The following is a 20,000-nucleotide window of genomic DNA, read 5'->3' on the forward strand; positions in this document are numbered from 1 at the left end:
TTAGTTGGTTTTAGTGTTAAATTTAAACTCCAAATTCACATTAAGACATTTTTATAATCATAAGTTAAACTAGTGTTTCTCCTCTCGTCTGTTACAGGGTTTTTATAGTTTAGAAATGTTTATTACTTTTAGTTTTATTTAGTTTTAGTCTTAGTTTGAATGTTTCAGGTATTAGCAGTAAAAGCCTTGATTAGTAGAATCTTTAAAGGATCATGAAATAATGTTGACACTCAGGTAAAATAAGCTGCTTTTATTTAGTTAACTCTCTTTTATATTTTTATTTCAGTTGTTTTTTCACTGCTAGTTTCAGTTTTGGTTAATTATAATAACCCTGGTCTGTTTCATAACTTGTTTAACTTGTTTAAAAACTGATATTTGTTGTTTGTACATAAGAGAAAAAAAATTCACAAGATCAACAAAATTACTGAAAACTTTAAATTCTTTGTGTCGAATCTGTTTGTATAAGTTCTGCTCACATGAGGGCCGTTGACTCGTTTACCGTCCCCGAGGGGAAACAGTTAAAACACACAAACTAAAGTACATAAGACACAAGTACATATATAAAGAGACTCTCCTTCTCTCTCTCTCTGTCTCTCTCTTTCTTTCTTTCTTTGTCCCTCATCTGCTTCCGTAGAGGCGACTGAAGAAGTTTCGCTGGACAGTCCGGAGAGAGAAGTGCTGCTGTCGGACGGCCCGTCGCCCGCCATCACCCCGATCACACCGCCCACCTCCGTCATCACCCCTCGCATCGGCCACGCACACGACGACATGTTCACTCACTCCTCCTTCGACGAGGTGAGTCACCGACACACACACACACACACACACACTCACACATACACACACACAGAGTAATGCAGCTCTCATTTCTAACCTTCACCTTAAAAGCAAACCTCAATAGAAATGTCCTCACAATGTTGGTTTTCAAGTTAAATTGGTCCTCTTAAAGATAGAAAAACATGCACACAGACACACATACACACACACGCACATACACACACACACACACACACACACACACACACACACACACACACACACAACACAGTAATGCATTTCTTAGCCCTCAATTCTAACCTTTACCTCCCAATGTTGGTTTTCTACTTATATTGGTCCTCTTAAAGATAGAAAAACATGCACACACACACACACAAACACACACACACACACACACACATACACACACACACACACACACACAGTAATGCAGCTCTCAATTCTAACCTTTAACTTAAAAGCAAACCTTAAACCTCAACAGAAATGTCCTCACAATGTTGGTTTTTAACCTAGATTGGTCCTCTTAAAGATAGAAAAACATGCACACACACACACACACACACACACACACAAACACACACAGTAATGCATTTCTTAGCTCACAATTCTAACAACAGAAATGTCCTCACAATGCTGGTTTTCATCTTAAATTGGTCCTCTAAAAGATAGAAAAACATGCACACATACACACACACGCACACACACACACACACACACAAACACACACAGTAATGCATTTCTTAGCTCACAATTCTAACCACAGAAATGTCCTCACAATTCTGGTTTTCAAGTTAAATTGGTCCTCTTAAAGATAGAAAAACATGCACACACACACACACAGACACATATGCACACACACACAAACACACACACACACACACACACACAAACACACACACAACAAAGTAATGCATTTCTTAGCCCTCAATTCTAACCTTTACCTCCCAATGTTGGTTTTCAACTTAAATTGGTCCTCTTAAAGATAAACATGCACACACATGCATGCATGCACACACACACACACACACGCAGACACACACAAACACACCTACACACACACACAAACACACACAGTAATGCATTTCTTAGCTCACAATTCTAACAACAGAAATGTCCTCACAATGCTGGTTTTCAAGTTAAATTGGTCCTCTTAAAGATAGAAAAACATGCACACACACACACACACATGCACACACACACAGTAATGCAGCCCTCAGTTCTAACCTTTACCTTAAAAGCAATCCTTAAACCTCAACAGAAATGTCCTCACAATGTTGGTTTTCAAGTTAAATTGGTCCTCTTAAAGATAGAAAAACATGCACACACACACAAACACACAAACACACACACAACAAAGTAATGCATTTCTTAGCCCTCAATTCTAACCTTTACCTCCCAAAGTTGGTTTTCAACTTAAATTGGTCCTCTTAATGATAAACATGCACACACATGCATGCATGCACACACACACACACGCACGCAGACACACACAAACACACCTACACACACACACACAAACAAACACACACAGTAATGCATTTCTTAGCTCACTATTCTAACAACAGAAATGTCCTCACAATGCTGGTTTTCAAGTTAAATTGGTCCTCTTAAAGATAGAAAAACATGCACACACACACACACACACACACACACACACAAACACAAACACACACACACACACACACACATACACACACACACATTGACTTCATGCATTTCTTCGCTTCTTACCTTAAACTGAACCAAAACATGATGCAAACCTTCATCTTAAAACCAAATGTCCTCACAATGTTGGTTTTCCACTTAAATCATCGGTCCTCTAAAAGATAGAAAAACATGTACACACACACACACACACACACACACACACACACACACACACACACGCAAACATACACACACAGTCTTACATAAATAAATAAATAATAATTTTGCATGTTGGAAAATAAGCACTGAAGTTGTTTTAATACAAATTATAGTTGACTTAAACTTAACTCACCTTATTACCAGCTTATAACCTTTTTCTATGATTTTATTAGAACAATATTATTCCATTATTATGTTGATTTTACGGAGCTGTACTGTTTGTTTAGTGGTTATTTTACATTTTTACTAATTCTTCAGTTTGTTTTTGTTTTTATCTTCATCTCACTGCTTGATTTATGTTGTTTTCTGTTTAAAAAAAACAACTTTTTTTACGAGGGGATTTCACATATGGAACATTAATGGAGCAGTTATTACACTAATGCTAAAATGTTTGTTTTAATTATATGCATATTAATTATTCCTGAACAGATAAAGTCTGAAAAACCTTTTTGTTTGTTCTTGTTTTCTGCAGATTGAAGAAGATGAAAGTGGCGATTCATTCGACATGCACATATCAGTGTCTGACCCCGAGAAAGTCGGTGAGTAAAGGCTCAGTTTAACTTCCCAGACATCCTGGAATATCCCGGAATATCCTGGAATATCCCAGAATATCCCGGAATATCCTGGAATATCCTGGAATATCCTGGAATATCCTAGAATATCCTGGAATATCCTAGAATATCCTGGAATATTCTGGAATATCCTGGAATATCCTAGAATATCCTGGAATATCCTAGACTGGAATATTCTGGAATATCCTGGAATATCCTAGAATATCCTGGAATATCCTAGACTGGAATATCCTGGAATAATGAGATGTGATTGGGGATTTTCTTTACTCAGCAGGTTTATTATCAGCAGCTCGTGTTACTAGAAAAACTCCCTTCTCTTCACATCCTTCCTCTCTGCTCTCTGCTCTGAGTGATGTTTCCTTCCTTCCTTCCTTCCATCCTTCCATCATTCATTCCTTCCTTCCTTCCTTCCTTCCTTCCTTCCTTCCTTCCTTCCTTCCTTCCTTCCTTCCTTCATTCCTTCCTTCCTTCCTGCCTTCCTTCCATCTGTCCTTCCTCCCTTTCTTCCTTCCCTTCCTTCCATCTGTCCTTCCTTCCTTCCCTTCCTTCTTTCCTTCTGTCCTTCCTCCCTTCCTTCCTTCTGTCCTTCCTTCCATCTGTCCTTCCTCCCTTTCTTCCTTCCCTTCCTTCCATCTGTCCTTCCTTCCTTCCCTTCCTTCTTTCCTTCTGTCCTTCCTCCCTTCCTTCCTTCTGTCCTTCCTCCCTTTCCTTCCTCCCTTCCTTCCTTCTGTCCTTCCTCCCTTTCTTCCTTCCCTTCCTTCCTTCTGTCCTTCCTTCCTCCCTTCCTTCAACCTTAGCAGTAGTTATTATATATTTTAGTCCTCTGTTGTTGTCTAAAAAAACTATTTAAAACACGTCATAAACTTCATTATAAATGTTTTTATAGTATTTTTAGACAATAAAGAAGAAATAAGATAAATTTGGTTTGGATCCAATTTTTAGATTTATTGACAAGAAGAAAAACTCCCTTCTCTTCACATCCTTCCTCTCTCCTCTGAGTGATGTTTTACATCATCGTTCTACATTTTCGCTGCTCGTCCGCTGTCGGCACAAACTCTGGAAGTGATGAAATCAGACTGCTCGTCATCGTGCCTCCAGATTATTGCGCTGATGATTTATTGATGTAATGACACCGAAGCCCTGCAGCCCTGTTAGAGCCCCCTACAGGCTCCAATGTGTCATTACACCGAAGCTCTGCAGCCCTGTTAGAGCCCCCTACAGGCTCCAATGTGTCATTACACCGAGCCCTGCAGCCCTGTTAGAGCCCCCTACAGGCTCCAATGTGTCATTACACCGAGCCCTGCAGCCCTGTTTTAGCCCCCAACAGGCTCCAATGTGTCATTACACCGAGCCCTGCAGCCCTGTTAGAGCCCCCTACAGGCTCCAATGTGTCATTACACCGAGCCCTGCAGCCCTGTTTGAGCCCCCTACAGGCTCCAATGTGTCATTACACCGAGCCCTGCAGCCCTGTTAGAGCCCCCTACAGACTCCAATGTGTCATTACACTGAGCCCTGCAGCCCTGTTAGAGCCCCCTACAGGCTCCAATGTGTCATTACACCGTAGCCCTGTAGCCCTGTTAGAGCCCCCTATAGGCTCCAATGTGTCATTACAGGCCAAAGTGTAGAAAACAAAGTGTTGAGCTGAACTTTTAAAGATGATTTTAGCTGTTTGGAGATAAAATAATTAAAAGCTGTAAAAGTAAATCAAACTGCAGATATAAAAAACATAATTAATCTACCTTTATATGTATTTATGGGTCAGTGATAAATAAGTGTTGGCAAGATGAGCAATTAATAAATCAGTTAAACTAGATATAAAAGCAGCATCAGGTTTGTTAAAATGTACATTTAGTATTTTTGTTGGTTTTATATCATTTGAAATGACATTTGCACCATTTCTTTACCAAAACTAAGACTGAATGCTCCTGAAAATGTCAAATGGTGTAACCACAAAAGAATGATACATATTAGGGATGCACCGAAATGAAAATTCTTGGCCGAAACCGAAAACCGAAAATGAGGAAACGAAGGCCGAAAACCGAAACACAGATAGAAATTATTATGCCAATTATTAGTACCATTGCATTTATGGCTATGACTGTGTACTAACCTCACTAAAATCAAGGCTTTGCAATTCAAAGAATAAATCAATTACAAAAGTATGAAAATATTTATTTAGCAATGACATTACAACAATGCACAATATAAAATTAAATTAAGTTAAAAATAACACTTAATGTTACAATTGGTGGAGGGTTGCGATCGGTATCGATCCGGGGGGGGGGTTGCGATCGGTGTCGGTCTAATAAGCAGCAACACAGAGCTATACGGACGCTTTACTCTCACACGCGCTGCATTTATAGTCACACAAACACACACACCTTCTACTGTGCTGTGCGCTTCTCCGTCTCTAAGCGGGTTCTCTGCATCCATCACGGCCCGGATCATTTCTCGTGCACGCTGCTTTAATCCCACCTGATCCAAGTAATGATCTTTATAACGCGGATCAAGTACAGTCGCAATGAAGTGCAGAGGATCCAAATAGATCTCAGTGAAACGTGTGCTGGCAGACTCTAAGAGTGTACTACACTTTAGTGCTGCAATTAAAGGAATAACGTCTGCTACAGATGCATCAGAGGAGCTGATCTCTTTAGTTAGCTGTTTCGGCCGTGTTGTTTCGGTGATAAAAGTATTTCGGCCGAAAACCGAAAATGCGCTTTTAGGCCATTTTCGGCCGAAGATTTTCGGTGGCCGAATTTTCAGTGCATCCCTATTAAATATTACATATTTTATCACCTACAGTGTATTTAAGTGGACTTATACTAATAATGACTGCATTTAAAACATGTAAATGTTTCCTGATCTCCATGGTAACCAGAGTAAATGTAATATTTAGAACAATTGTATTCCATTACCTTTATTTAATATAAAAGTTATAATGTAAGATCATGCCAAACTAGTTGATATGGTGTTTTATTGAGACGTTTTTATGGTTACACCACTTAGACATTTTTACCATAATCCTCTAATATATTCTCTCTAAATGGATTAAAAGCAGACATTTGATGCTGGGTCCACAAAAAAAGAATGTGTGCAAGTTATTCATACGTTTATTTTCACATTTTAACCCTTTAAATTTAAACTAAACCACATGGACACTAACAAACATCATTGACCTTTATACAGATAACTCAGAGTGTGACTTACTGGTATATTTGTTTATTGTTAAGCGGATCCTTCACATCTTCTAAATCTAAATGTTTCTACCCTGAGGTGTGAACTCTGGTAATGGGAGGAGCATTAAATATAAACATGTTATAAATCAGCTGTTCATCCTGCTCGACTCTCCCTTTATGTAAATACGAAGGAAGACGGTAAATAAAACAGTTGAAACTCTCTCGACGATTTTACTGTGAGAAGAAACAACACACACATTAAAACCAGTCTGACCAGTTTGATATCTGAGCTGCTTCGTCTGACTCCTAACAGTCAGTCAGTGTGTTTTATGCATAGACTGTATAAAAGAAATGTAACGTAACATCCGTGACGTCACCCATTGGTTTGTGGACTGCTGCTCGGAGGGCCAATAGTATCAGATCTGAGCATACCCTGCTTCATCGTCAAATATAAAAGGCAAAGGCTATTTGCACCACAGTACAATTAGGCGTGCATGCTGCGGGACTGAGTGTCGGAGGGGAGCGTCTGGAGATGCAAAAGACTCCCGTATCCCACCAGGACAGCGGGACAAATATACGTCGCTGTTCTCTTCTGTATATCATATAATAATTTCTGTCACTTCCCGGCGTGAAAACATGTCAGGTGTGGCGTGAGAGCAGCTTGAAATGCATATGTCTCACGGCCAATGCCTGAGACTTCAGAGGTCCGAAATGTATTTGGTATCCATGGCAACCATAGACTTATCTGTCAAGATTTGATTTCCATCATATAACAAACTGAAGGTTGTAAATTCAGATATTTTCGGGTTGTATGCATTTACTTAAAGGTATGTTTAGGCAGTTTTTCCACTGAAAACATTATAAATATATAACTGCTGCTGCAAAGACTTGAACCAGAGTCTCCTGAACTAATGACGGACACGCTGCCCATTACACCACCACTCCGGTCCTATGTAGTGATGTGACAGCCCAATATGTTTGCTAATAAAGAAGATAGATATGGGCGACAAATAATTTCTGACTGACAAACTGACGCTTGTAAACATTCACTGAGGAAAGATTATGAAAATATAATACAACTTTCCCGCCAGAAATGTCTTTAGAACAAACATTAGAGATGAAACCTTTCTGCTGGCGTGGAAGATGAATGTCCGCCATGTTTTCACGTTATTATACGTCGAGGGTGCAAATAGATCAGCTGTGTGGCCGAGGCTATTTGTACCAAGGGTGCAAATAGACACTCCAAATATAAAATCAGGGAGGCCAAAATGTCCCAAATGAACATCATACTGCATTGAAGAAGGCTTTAAACTAGCGATTGAGACCATAAACACATTTTGAAAACGTTTACTGAGGTTAGAAATCAAGTGAGAAGTTGGTGAATTCTCCATTGACTTGTATAGAGACGGAAGTCCTTTTGACACCAAAACGGTCGCCCCCTGGTGGCCTTTTGATAGAATGCAGTTTTAAGTTACTTCCTCGTTGGCCTCATTTCAGAGGACCGGAACTCCCCACCTGGTTAATAATAATAATAATAATAATAATGTAGAAGACACATGATAGATATTTATGTCTAACTGATGTATGTTTGTCTCTGTGTGAGCAGGTGACGGGATGAACGCTTACATGGCCTATAAAGTGACCATCAAGGTGAGTTTAAACACACTGATGTTAGATTTTAATGTTTCTACTGATGTTTGATGATGAAACTTATTAAGATTAATTCAACAAATACAGAATATTTTGTTCCTGTGTGAAAACAAACAAACAAAACTAACATTAGTAGTAAAGTCTGAAAGCAGGAGGGTTGGATCATTAAAAAGATGGAAAGAAGGAAGGAAGAAAGAAAGAAAGAAAGAAAGAAAGAAAGAAAGAAAGAAAGAAAGAAAGAAAGAAAGGAAAGACATAAGGAAGCAAGGAAGGAAGATAAGAAGGAAGAAAGGACAGATGGAAGGAAGGAAAGGAAAGAAAGGAAGGGAAGAAGGAAGGAAGAAAGGATGGAAGGAAGGAAAGAAGGATGTATAGAAGGAAGGAAGGATGGAAAAAAGGGAGGAAGGACAGATGGAAGGAGGGACATTGGGAAGGAAGGAAGGAAGGAAGGGAAGGAAGGAAGGAAAGAAAGAAAGGAAGGACATAAGGAAGGAAGGAAGGACATAAGGAAGGAAGGAAAGAATGAAGGAAGAAAGGAGGGAAGGAAAGAAAGGAAGGAAGGATATAAGGAAGGAAGGAAAGAAAGGAAGGAAGGATATAAGGAAGGGAAGGAAGGAAGGCTATAAGGAAGGAAGGGCATAAGGAAGGAAAGAAAGAAAGAAAGGAAGGATATAAGGAAGGAAGAAAGGACATAAGGAAGGAAGGAAAGAATGAAGGAAGAAAGGAGGGAAGGAAGGAAGGCTATAAGGAAGGAAGGGCATAAGGAAGGAAAGAAAGAAAGAAAGGAAGGATATAAGGAAGGAAGGAAAGGAAGGAAGGATATAAGGAAGGAAGGAAGGAAAATGTATTGACAAGAAGAAAGAAATAGAAAATTGCCTAAATTCTCCTTTTTAATGACATTTAATACAGTAGTTGATTGGTGATTGATATATTTTGGTGGGAATATTGCTTTATTTATTTATTTATTTTATTTTATTTCTACTTTAATGACTGAAATAATCTCAGTTTCATTTTCTCTCTCTTTCTTTTTCTCTTTTTCTCTCTCTTCCTCTCTTCCTCTCTTCCTCTCTTCCTCTCTTTCCTCTCTTCCTCTCTTTTCTCTCTTCCTCTCTTTCCTCTCTTCCTCTCTTCCTCTCTTCCTCTCTTCCTCTCTCTTCCTCTCTTCCTCTCTTCCTCTCTTTTCTCTCTTCCTCTCTCTTCCTCTCTCTTCCTCTCTCTTCCTCTCTCTTCCTCTCTTCCTCTCTTCCTCTCTTCCTCTCTTCCAGACGTCCATGACCATTTTCCAGCTTCATGAGTTTTCAGTAAAAAGGCGTTTCAGTGACTTTCTGGGTCTGCACAGTAAACTGGCCTCTAAGTATCTGCACATAGGTTACATCGTCCCGCCTGCACCGGAGAAAAGCATCGTGGGTAAGTAAAAAAAATGCTCAATAGTTTATTATAGTTTCATGGTATTTAATTAAAACATCTACAGACTCCTGAAAGACCAGATTATATTTATTATTATTTATATGATAATAAAACATTAAACTGAAAGTTAAAGGTAGAACTAGAACATACATGGTGGGAAGAAAGGGAGGAAGAAGGAAGGAAAGAAGGGAGGGAGGAAGGACGAATTGACAGAATGAAGGAAGAAAGGAAGAAAGGATAGATGGAAGGAGGGAAGGAAGGAAGGACGGACTGACAGAATGAAGGGAGGAAATAAGGGAGGAAGGAAAGATGGAAAGAAAGAGGGAGGAAGGGAAGGAAGGAAGGACAGACTGAATGAAGAAGAAGGAAGAAAGGAAGGATAGATGGAAGGAGGAAGGAAGGAAGAAAGGAAGGATGGATGAAAGGAAGGATAGATGGAAGGAAGGAAGAAAAGATGGATGGAAGGGAAGAAGGAAAGGAGGATAGATGGAAGTTATTAACACATATAAAACATATAAACCATAACTCTCAGTTCGACTCTCCTGCGTTACTGTTAACTTCTCTTCGTCTGCAGGAATGACGAAGGTGAAAGTCGGGAAGGAAGATCAGTCATCTAACGACTTCGTGGAGAAGAGGAGGCTGGCGTTGGAGAGGTACGATGACAAGAAATAAATATATAAATAAACAGATATATATAAATAAATAGATAAATAAATATACAAAACTGTAGCTGCACTATTTAAAGAGTGACACAGTTTGATTTTCCTCCCTTCCTTCCTTCTGTCCTTCCTCCCTCCTTCTCTTTCTTTCCTTCCCTCCTTCCTTCCCTCCTCCTTCCTCCCTCCCTTCTTCCTTCCTCTTTCTTTCCTTCCTCCCTTCCTCCTTCTCTGTCTTTCCTCCCTCCTACCTTCCTCCCTCCCTTCCTTTCTTCTTCCTCCCTTCCTTCCTCCTTTCCCTCCTTCTTCCTCCCTTCCATCCTTCCTTCCTCCCTCCCTTCCTTCCTTCCTTCCTTCCTTTCTTCCTTCTTCCTCCCTTCCTTTCTCCTTCCATCCTTCCTCCTTCCTCCCTTCCTTCCTTCTTCCTTGACTTGAGGACAACAGGAGGGTTCAAACCTACAGTTCATATGTGTTTAAGACTGTTAATACAAGTAAAAACTGCAAAAAGCGACTATAAATAAATCTATCACCTCATTTATATCCCATATTTATCTTAATACCAATAAAATAAAAGTCTATTAAAGTGTGTTTGACGTCTGAAACTTGTTGTTTTCAGTCTGCAGACAAACAAACCTGTGATCGTCAACATTTTAGTCATCTTTATTTTTCTGTCACAGTTGCATCATCATCATGTGGCGATGCTGTTTTTAAACCTGTCCTCAGTGATGCATTCAAGGACCGTCTGACATTATCATAAATAACTAATTTTAACCAACGTTCGTGACTCACATGCTAACTTTATTACAGGTCATTTCCCAAAATCCAAAAAAACAAATCCCACATGACTGAAACTGAAAAGCAGGATGTCTGATTTTTACAGCAGCACGTGAAGGCATCATGCATTTGTGGATCAGATGATGTTAAAAAAGTCTCAAAAACTCCACACAAATAATAGAACAGCTAGAACAGTCTGGTAAATTCAGAACATTATATATTTTACTTCCTTCCTTCCTTCTGTCCTTCCTTCCTTCTGTCCTTTCTTCTGTCCTTCCTTCACTCCTTCTGTCCTTCCTTCCTTCTGTCCTTCCTTCTTTCCTTCTTTCCTTCCTTCTTCCCTTCCTCTCTTCTTTTCCTTCCTTCCTTCCTTCCTTCTGTCCTTCCTTCCTTCCTTCCTTCTTCTTTCCGTCCTTCCTTCCATCCATCCTTCCTTCCTTCCTTCCTTCCTTCCTTCTTCCCTTCCTCTCTTCTTTTCCTTACTTTCTTCCTTCCTTCCTTCCTTCCCTCTTTCCTTCCTTCCTTCCAATAAGAAAAACAACAATAATAGTAAAAAGATATAGTAAAAACTATGTGTGTGTGTGTGTGCGTGTGTGCGTGTGTGCGTGCGTGAGTGCGTGCGTGCGTGCGTGCGTGAGTGCGTGCGTGCGTGCGGTGAGTGCGTGCGTGCGTGCGTGTACAGTTGTGGTAAAGATCAACCTGGTCAGAACTTAACAGGCCAAAAGGTTAAACACAAATATTAGGTACATCATTATCACAACACACATGTTCCTCTGTGTGTGTGTGTGTGTGTGTGTATATGTGTGTGTGTGTGTGTGTGTGTGTGTGTGTGTGTGTGTGTATATGTGTGTGTGTGTGTGTGTGTGTGTGTGTGTGTGGGCGGGGCTGACATTCTGCTGCCCTTTACTGACGGTGTTTGATTGACAGGAAGGTCAGCGAGAGACAGCTGATGGAGCTCAAAGCTGCAGAACTCCATGCTGATGGACACACACACACACACACACACACACACACACACACACACACACACACACACACACACACACTCAGGTTAATGAGGACAACATTTACATTGGTGGATCATTTTTAAAATGTTAGCAGCAAACATTTTGAGCTTTGACTTTTTAAACATTTTGATGATTAAAAACCTTCAATCAACTAATCTGATTCTTATATTTCAGATTATTTAATTGGTTTTTGTCTCATTAACAGTTTTAAAACCCCCAAATATTCAATTTACTGTGATGTAAGACACAGGAGGATATGAACAAGATCATTTATCATTATCATCATTATAATCTTAATTTTTTTAATATTATTATATGAAGTTATTAGTTATTCTAATTGATGTGCAGCATCACACAAAGCTGCTGCTGCTCAGATCTGTTTTATAAAAGTTAGTTATAAATGTAACAGCGATGGTTTCAGACTGTGTCCACAGCTCAGAGCTCCTGTCTGACTGGTTTTACTGGTTTCTTTGTAGATATAATAACTGTATTTCTTCCTTCTTTCCTCCCCCTACCTTCCTCCCTTCCCCTGTCCTTCTTTCCTTCCTCCATCCCCCTTTATTCCTTCCTTCTGTCCTTCCTTCCTTCTGTCCTCCCTCCTTCCTTCTCTCTTTCTTTCCTCCCCCCTACCTTCCTCCCTTCCCCTGTCCTTCTTTCCTTCCTTCTTCCTCCCTTCCTAATTTCTTTCCTTCTTCCTCCCTTCCTTCTTCCCTCCTTTCCTTCTTTCTTCCTCCCTCCTTTCTTTCATTCTTCCTCCGTACTTTCCTTCCATCTTCCTTCCTCCTTTCTTTCCTTCTTCCTCCCTCCCTTCCTTACTCCCTCCTTTCATTCCGTCTTCCTTCCTTCTTCCCTCCTTTCCTTCCTTCTTCCTTTCTCCCTCCTTTCCTCCCTTCCTCCTTTCCTTCCTTCTTCCTCCCTTCCTTCCTTCCTGCCTCCTTCCCTTCCTAATTTCTTTCCTTCTTCCTCCCTTCCTTCTTCCCTCCTTTCCTTCTTTCTTCCTCCCTCCTTTCTTTCATTCTTCCTCCTTACTTTTCTTCCATCTTCCTTCCTCCTTTCTTTCCTTCTTCCTCCCTCCCTTCCTTACTCCCTCCTTTCATTCCGTCTTCCTTCCCTCCTTTCCTTCCTTCTTCCTTTCTCCCTCCTTTCCTCCCTTCCTCCTTTCCTTCCTTCTTCCTCCCTTCCTTCCTTCCTGCCTCCTTTCCTTCCTCCTTTCTTCCCTTCTTCCTCCCTTCCTTCCTTGACTCGAGGACAACAGGAGGGTTAATTGCGCAACACTAAGGATCTTGTCTGTTGACTATTAATTTAATGGCAATTCGTTAAAATATCAACCTGCTGGTGGCGCTACAGCAACAGTCAAAGAATCACCAACAATTCATGACAAACCATCCAGTAGTTGTTGTATTTTTTATTTAATTCTCGTCTATTTTTCAGGTACTTGATGAGAACAGTGAAGCATCCCGTCCTGCTGAAGGATCCTGATGTCCTGCAGTTTCTGGAGAGCTCAGAGGTAAAAACATAAAAACAAATAATACATATAGTATTAATATAGTATAGATTATGAATAGTTTCATTTCTAATACTGTGAACATTTCTATCTGTTTGTTCCATCCTTCCATCCTTCCTTCCTTCCTTAGCTATGTAATGCACAGACATACCATCAGGTTGTTCTATGGTTGCTATAGATACAGGTTGTTCTATGGTTGCTATAGATACAGGTTGTTCTATGGTTGCTATAGATACAGGTTGTTCTATGGTTGCTATAGATACAGGTTGTGTTATGGTTGCTATAGATACAGGTTGTTCTATGGTTGCTATAGATACAGGTTGTTTTATGGTTGCTATAGATACAGGATGTTCTATGGTTGCTATAGATACAGGTTGTTCTATGGTTGCTATAGATACAGGTTGTTCTATGGTTGCAATAGATACAGGTTGTTCTATGGTTGCTATAGATACAGGTTGTGTTATGGTTGCTATAGATACAGGTTGTTCGATGGTTGCTATAGATACAGGTTGTTCTATGGTTGCTATAGATACAGGTTGTGTTAAAGTTGCTATAGATACAGGTTGTTCGATGGTTGCTATAGATACAGGTTGTTCTATGGTTGCTATAGATACAGGTTGTGCTAGTGTATAAACCAAGAATAACTTCCTTCCTTCCTTCCATCCTTCCATCCTTCCTTCCTACCTTCCTTCCATCCTTCCATCCTTCCTTCCTTCCGTATGTAAACAGAAAACAAATAATACAAGACTAGTTTCATCTTTAATACTGAGAACATTTCTATCTGTTTGTTCTCTAGAGTTGTTTAAACACCAAACTAAACACACACACTGAGTCTCTCTAGATAAACAGTTTATTAAAGTCTGCCTGCAAACAGTGAGAATAAACAAAACCTGAAAATGATGTAACAACTCAGACTGGTTTGGCTTTAAGGTATATTGTTCAGGATCCTCCTAAAAAACAAACAATGTATAGACTCAAAAGAAAATAATCACTTAACCTTAACCTCACATACAAATAGTCATATTTTCTAGCTCTGGGTGGAAAAAGGATCGATTGCAGGTATCGATTGATGGGAGACGTTTCGATACTACTTGGTATCGATTTATTTTGGTCGATACCTTTAAAGATATCGCGTACTGATATCCAGCCCTACTAATGACCCATTAGAAGTGTGTGGTGGTGTATTTATCTGCCCTCTGCCTGTACTTTATTACTAGAGGAAATGTTCTGACCTTTCCTTTAGAGTCATAAAACTTGCTATCAATCATCGTCTCATTGTCTTGGGATCTTAAATGTAACGGTCATTCGATCAGTAGTCGTTATTAAGATATCTCACATATTGTCTTAGTTCAAACCTTTAATGGAGCAACAAGACTGAAAGTCTTTTCATTGTTCAATCGAGTCGAAGGCGACTGGTTGGTTTTCCTTCTTGGTGCGATAGGTTTGGGCAGACTCCAAAACAACCAGACAGAGACATTTCAGAGGATGTATACAAATATTTTGCCAATCCATCAAACAGACGTTGAGATATCACTAAGGATCTTGTTTATTGACTGTAAGTTTCATGCCAATTCGTTAAGTTTTCTCATTAAAAGCCAGAACCTGCTGATGGCGCTACAGCACAAGTCCAAGAATCACCAACATCAGTAGGATTCATCCTCAGGGCAACATCAACGTTTGTTCCCCTACACACAAATATCTAAAATATCGGACAAATTAAAGTCACCAGCTGGTGGCGCCAAATTCATTATGACACATCATCTGGGAACCAAGAATGTCTGGCCCAAATGTTTTGCCAATCCATTAAATAGACGTTAAGATATACCACTAGGGATCTTGTCTGTTGACTCTAAATTTCATGGCAATTCATCAAGGTATTGACCTGCTGGTGGCGCTACAGCTACAGGCAAAGGAAAAAACAATAATAATAGGATTCATCCTCTGGGGAACATCATTTGTACAACAATTAATGACAAACCATCCAGTAGTTGTTGAGAGCTTCGCCTCTAGCATGGCTACAAACAGATAACCTTCCCTTACACACACATATCTAAAATATCGGACAAATTTAATTGACAAGCTGGTGGTGTTAGAGAAAGAAAGCATCACCAAATTCATTATGACAAATCATCTGGGAACCAAGAATGATGGTACCGAATTTGCCGCCAATCCATTAAATAGACGTTAAGATATACCACGAGGGATCTTGTCTGTTTACTGTTAATTTAATGGCAATTCATCAAGATATAAACCTGCTGGTGGCGCTACAGCTACAGTCAAAGAATCACCAACATCAGTAGGATTCATCCTCTGGGGAACATCAACGTTTGAACAATTCATGACAAACCATCCAGTAGTTGTAGTTGACTTGACTGACTGACATTGCCGTCCCTAGAGCTTCACCGCTAGCATGGCTACTAACAGATAACCTTCCCCTACAGAAAAGGTAAAAAACTCTGTCTCAGTTTTACGATCTCTCTCTCTTTCTCTCTTTCTCTCTTTATTTCTTCTTTCGCCCCATTGAGCAACAAAACGTCCCGACAAAGGTCAAACAAACGAGCCTCTAAAAACTGCCTCAGGGTTTAAGGGCCTGCGGCGTTTCCTGTTTCCTCGCTTTATTGTCCACTCCGACTAAATCCTCTGTAACATTTCGTCTTGTCACCTCAAATTGTCCGCCCCCCCCCCTCCCTCCATCCTCCTCCTCCCCCCCCTCCGTCACCACCATCCACCTAACTGTCGGTGGGATTGCGTTGGGAAGGAGTCGGCAGTCGTTGGGTCCAGAATAAATGGCCTCGTGTCACTGATTTAACAGATGAATCGCTCGGACGCTTGACCGAGCGTGTCGGTCCGTCTGGCCCACTTAATGAAACACAACCAGAGTGGAAGGGGAGGAGGGGAGGGGGGACAAATGGGACCAAAGCTGCAATTGAAACCTATTTTTACCCCCCGCCTCTACTCATTTACACTCGTCCTTCCGTTGGCGAGGGCCCCCGTGGGACCGGAGCCGTCCCCCGCCTGCTGCTGTTGCTGCTGCTGCTGCTTAAATGAGATTGGAGGTGGGCCGCAAATGTGCTCCACACTGTCAGAGAGAAAAAAAAGCCCCGTATGTCCACGACAAAAGTAAACTTTTCCCCCGAAATTAAGAAAAATGAGGCTATTTTCAGATGGACGTGCAGGTATTTTCAGAGTGATGCAATGAGGGGGTTGGTTAAAGTCGCTCGGCACATAAAAGCGGCGGCATTAAAGCTGATTGGAGGTAAAAAACAAACGTGGGAGACATAACAAACAGAGATTGGGAGGAGAGAGAAACAGAACAGCAGAATGAAAGTAAAGCAAATAAAGAAAATACCATACAAACCGGTGTATAAGACGCACCTTTGATAGGATTTTCTTTCATTTAAAAGTGGGGACTGTCTAATACAGCAGTAAAATACAGAGAGAGGTTGGATCTGGATATGATTATAGGTCTGTAAACGTCGTCCACACTAAGAACAGTAACTATAACTATAAAGATAACGATGTGAGCGTCCACATTTATAAACTATAACGCTCCAGCTGCTATAGATGAGCTGTTACTGCTGTATGGAAACCCCAAAAATAACAGCCTTGAAGCGACTTCGGTGCATTATTTACACACAGCCACAGATCTGATGAAGAGATTTTGGGACTCAGTGAGCAAACAGATACACACTGTATTAAATATGTAAAGTTACTGTGATGTTTTAAAAGGTTTAACCCTCGTTGACTTTGTCTGGTTTGACTGTTTATAAATAATAAAGTATTTGAATTATCACCCAATTCTGTGTTAGACCTTTATAGCCAACGTGATTTCAATTTATTACCACAAATATTTATGGAAATTATGGTTAATTGGTCTCATTTAAATTAAATTAAACCTAATTTTTGATTTTTAATGCCTCCCGGGTCAAAATAGACCCGAGGAAAAAGGAAGGTTAATTGAAACTCTGCCAAACTGAACCCGGTCAGAGTTAATATACCGGTCCAGTTCAGTTAAGCAAATCATTACCGGACCTTTAACCATTAACCTGACACACTGTTTCAAATAAAAGTAAATTGAGAGAGTTTTGAAGTATAAACATATGGCCTCATTTAAATTAAATTAAACCTCATTTTTGAGTTAATGCATCCCGGGTCAAAATAGACCCGAGGACAAAAGGAGGGTTAATACTGGTCTAGTTCAGTTAAGCAAATCATCACCTGACCATTAACCCAACACAATCGTCTGAATGATAGAAAGAAAGAAAGAAAGAACAATGAAAGAATGATAGAAAGAAAGAAAAAGGACGAGGAAGAAGAAGAGAAAGAAAAGACAAAAAGGAGGAAAGAGAAAGAAAAATTAAAGAAAAAGGAGATAGAGAAAGAAAGACAAATGATGAGTTAATGCCTGTTGACCAGCAGGGTTAATTATAAATTCAAATAAACCAGTCTTTTTTTCTTTCCCAGCATTAGACCTCCCAAAATAAAAAAGCAAGGAAGAAGAAAAGAAACCAAAGAAGTTGAAACATAGAAGAGAGAAAGAAGACGAAGGGATGATAAAATAAATAAAGGAGGAAAGCTTTTCATTGGCATCATTAGTTTGTGTTTCTACTTGATTCACTCATCATGTTTGTTTTGTTTGTTTTGTTTATTTTCGGGTTTAGTTGCCGCGAGCCGTCAGCACTCAGGCTCTGAGCAGCGCCGGACTTCTGCGGATGGTCAACAAGGCCGCCGACGCCGTCAACAAGATGACCATCAAGATGAACGAGTCCGACGCCGTGAGTAGGAAGGAGGGAGGAAAAGAAAGAGGGGGGAAGGAAATGTTGGAAAGGGAAAGGAACAACAGAAAGGGAAAGAGGAAGTAAAGGAAGAAAGGAGGAGAGGACTGTAGGATGAAGGTGGAGAGGAAAGAAGGAAGTCTCAGTATGGAAGGAAGGAAGGAAGGAAGGATGGAAGAACACAGGAAAGGAAGGAAAGATGGAATACCTGGAAATGGGAAGGGAGGAAAAAAGAAAGGATCTAAATAAGGAATACAGAAAGGAAGGAAGACAAAAAACTGGAAAATAGGAAGTTAGAAAGAAGAAACTGAAAGATTGAAGAAGAAAAAATGGATGAAATATGTTGTTAAAAAAAGGAGGGAAATAAAGAAGGGAATAAGGACGTAGAGGAGAAAGATAAGATGAAAGAAAGGAAAGATGGAAGCAGTGAGGAAAAGAGGGGGAGAAATGGAAGGAAGGGAGGAAGGGAAGGAAAAGAGGATGATATAAGGAAGTGAAAAGGGAGGAATAAAAGAGAGAGTAAGGGTAAGAAAGAATAAAATATGGAAAGGGGGAAGTAAAGAAGGCAGAAAGAAAAGAAGGGAATAAGGAAGGATAGAGTGAAGTAAGGAAGACAAGATGAAAGGAAGAAGCAGGAGGAATAATGAAAGTGATTAATTAAGGTGGAAGAAATTATGAGAATAAAAGAAGAAAGGAAAGATTCCAGTAAGGTGTGTGTTAGTGTGAACTTGTTTTCCTACATTGTGGGGACTCAGCCCACAATGCAGGGCAAATTGAGGTCCCCATAATGTATGTTAATCATGAATCTGTGTGTGTGTGTTAGTGGTTCGAGGAGAAGCAGCAGCACTTTGAGAACCTCGACGTCCAACTGAGGAAACTTCACGCCAGCGTCGAGTCTTTGGTCTGTCACAGGAAAGGTAGGAGTGTGTGTGTGTGTGTTAATGGGTCAGACCCTTCCATCCTTCCTTCCTTCTTTCCTTCCTTCCTACCTTCTGTCCTTCCTCCTTTCCTTCCGTCTTCCTTCTTCCTTTCCCTCTTTCATTCCTCCCTCTTTTCCTTCCTTCTTCCTTATTTCTTCCCTCCCTCCTTCTCTCTTTCCTCCCTTCCTTCTGTCCTTTCTTCCATCCTTCCTTTCCTTCCTCTCTTCCTTCTTTCCTCCCTCCCTCCTTCTCTCTTTCTTTCCTCCCTCATTTCTCCCTTCCATCCTTCCTTCCTTCTTTTGTCCTTTCCTTCCATCATTCCTTCCTTCCTTCCTTCTTTCCTCCTTTCCTTCCATCAGTCCTTCCTTCTTTCCTTCCTTCCTTTCTTCCTTCCATCATTCCTTCCTTCCTTCCTTCCTTCCTTCCTCCTTTCCTTCCATCAGTCCTTCCTTCTTTCCTTCCTTCCTTTCTTCCTTCCGTCTTTCCATCATTCCTTCCTTAATTTCTTCCTCCTTTCCTTCCATCATTCCTTCCTTCCTTCCTTCCTTCCTTCCTTCCTTCCTTCCTTCCTTCCTTCCCTCCTCAACCACATGAAGAGAGAGAAACAACTCTTCTCTTCTTCTCCTCCTCCAGAGCTGTCGGTGAACACGGCTCAGTTCGCTAAGTCGGCGGCCATGTTGGGGAACAGCGAGGATCACACGGCTCTGTCTCGAGCTTTGTCTCAGCTGGCCGAGGTGGAGGAGAAGATCGACCAGCTGCACCAGGATCAGTCCAACGCTGACTTCTACCTGTTCTCTGAGCTGCTGGGAGACTACGTCCGCCTCATCACCGCCGTCAAGGTACGGAATAAAAACCAGCAGTCTAACCCTGTTCATACTGACCAAAGAAAGAGGAGGAGGAGAAAGAAAGAACAAGA

The 20,000-nt window shown here is 40.6% G+C and overlaps 1 protein-coding gene across 1 annotated transcript in view; it reads left to right on the forward strand.

The window, feature by feature from the left end:
- Positions 1 to 654: 654 nt before the first annotated feature.
- Positions 655 to 20,000, forward strand: part of snx2 (sorting nexin 2) — a gene marked incomplete at its 5' end in the record, with an annotated part of 28,473 nt that continues 9,127 nt past the window's right edge. Inside the window, 9 exon segments of the mRNA XM_062415110.1 lie at positions 655 to 795; positions 3,116 to 3,182; positions 7,998 to 8,041; positions 9,307 to 9,448; positions 10,023 to 10,101; positions 13,317 to 13,392; positions 18,051 to 18,164; positions 18,988 to 19,081; positions 19,718 to 19,923. Coding sequence (XP_062271094.1) covers positions 655 to 795; positions 3,116 to 3,182; positions 7,998 to 8,041; positions 9,307 to 9,448; positions 10,023 to 10,101; positions 13,317 to 13,392; positions 18,051 to 18,164; positions 18,988 to 19,081; positions 19,718 to 19,923 — 963 coding nt within the window.

This window comes from Scomber scombrus, unplaced genomic scaffold (genome assembly GCF_963691925.1).
Source record: "Scomber scombrus unplaced genomic scaffold, fScoSco1.1 SCAFFOLD_299, whole genome shotgun sequence".
Taxonomy (NCBI): domain Eukaryota; kingdom Metazoa; phylum Chordata; class Actinopteri; order Scombriformes; family Scombridae; genus Scomber; species Scomber scombrus.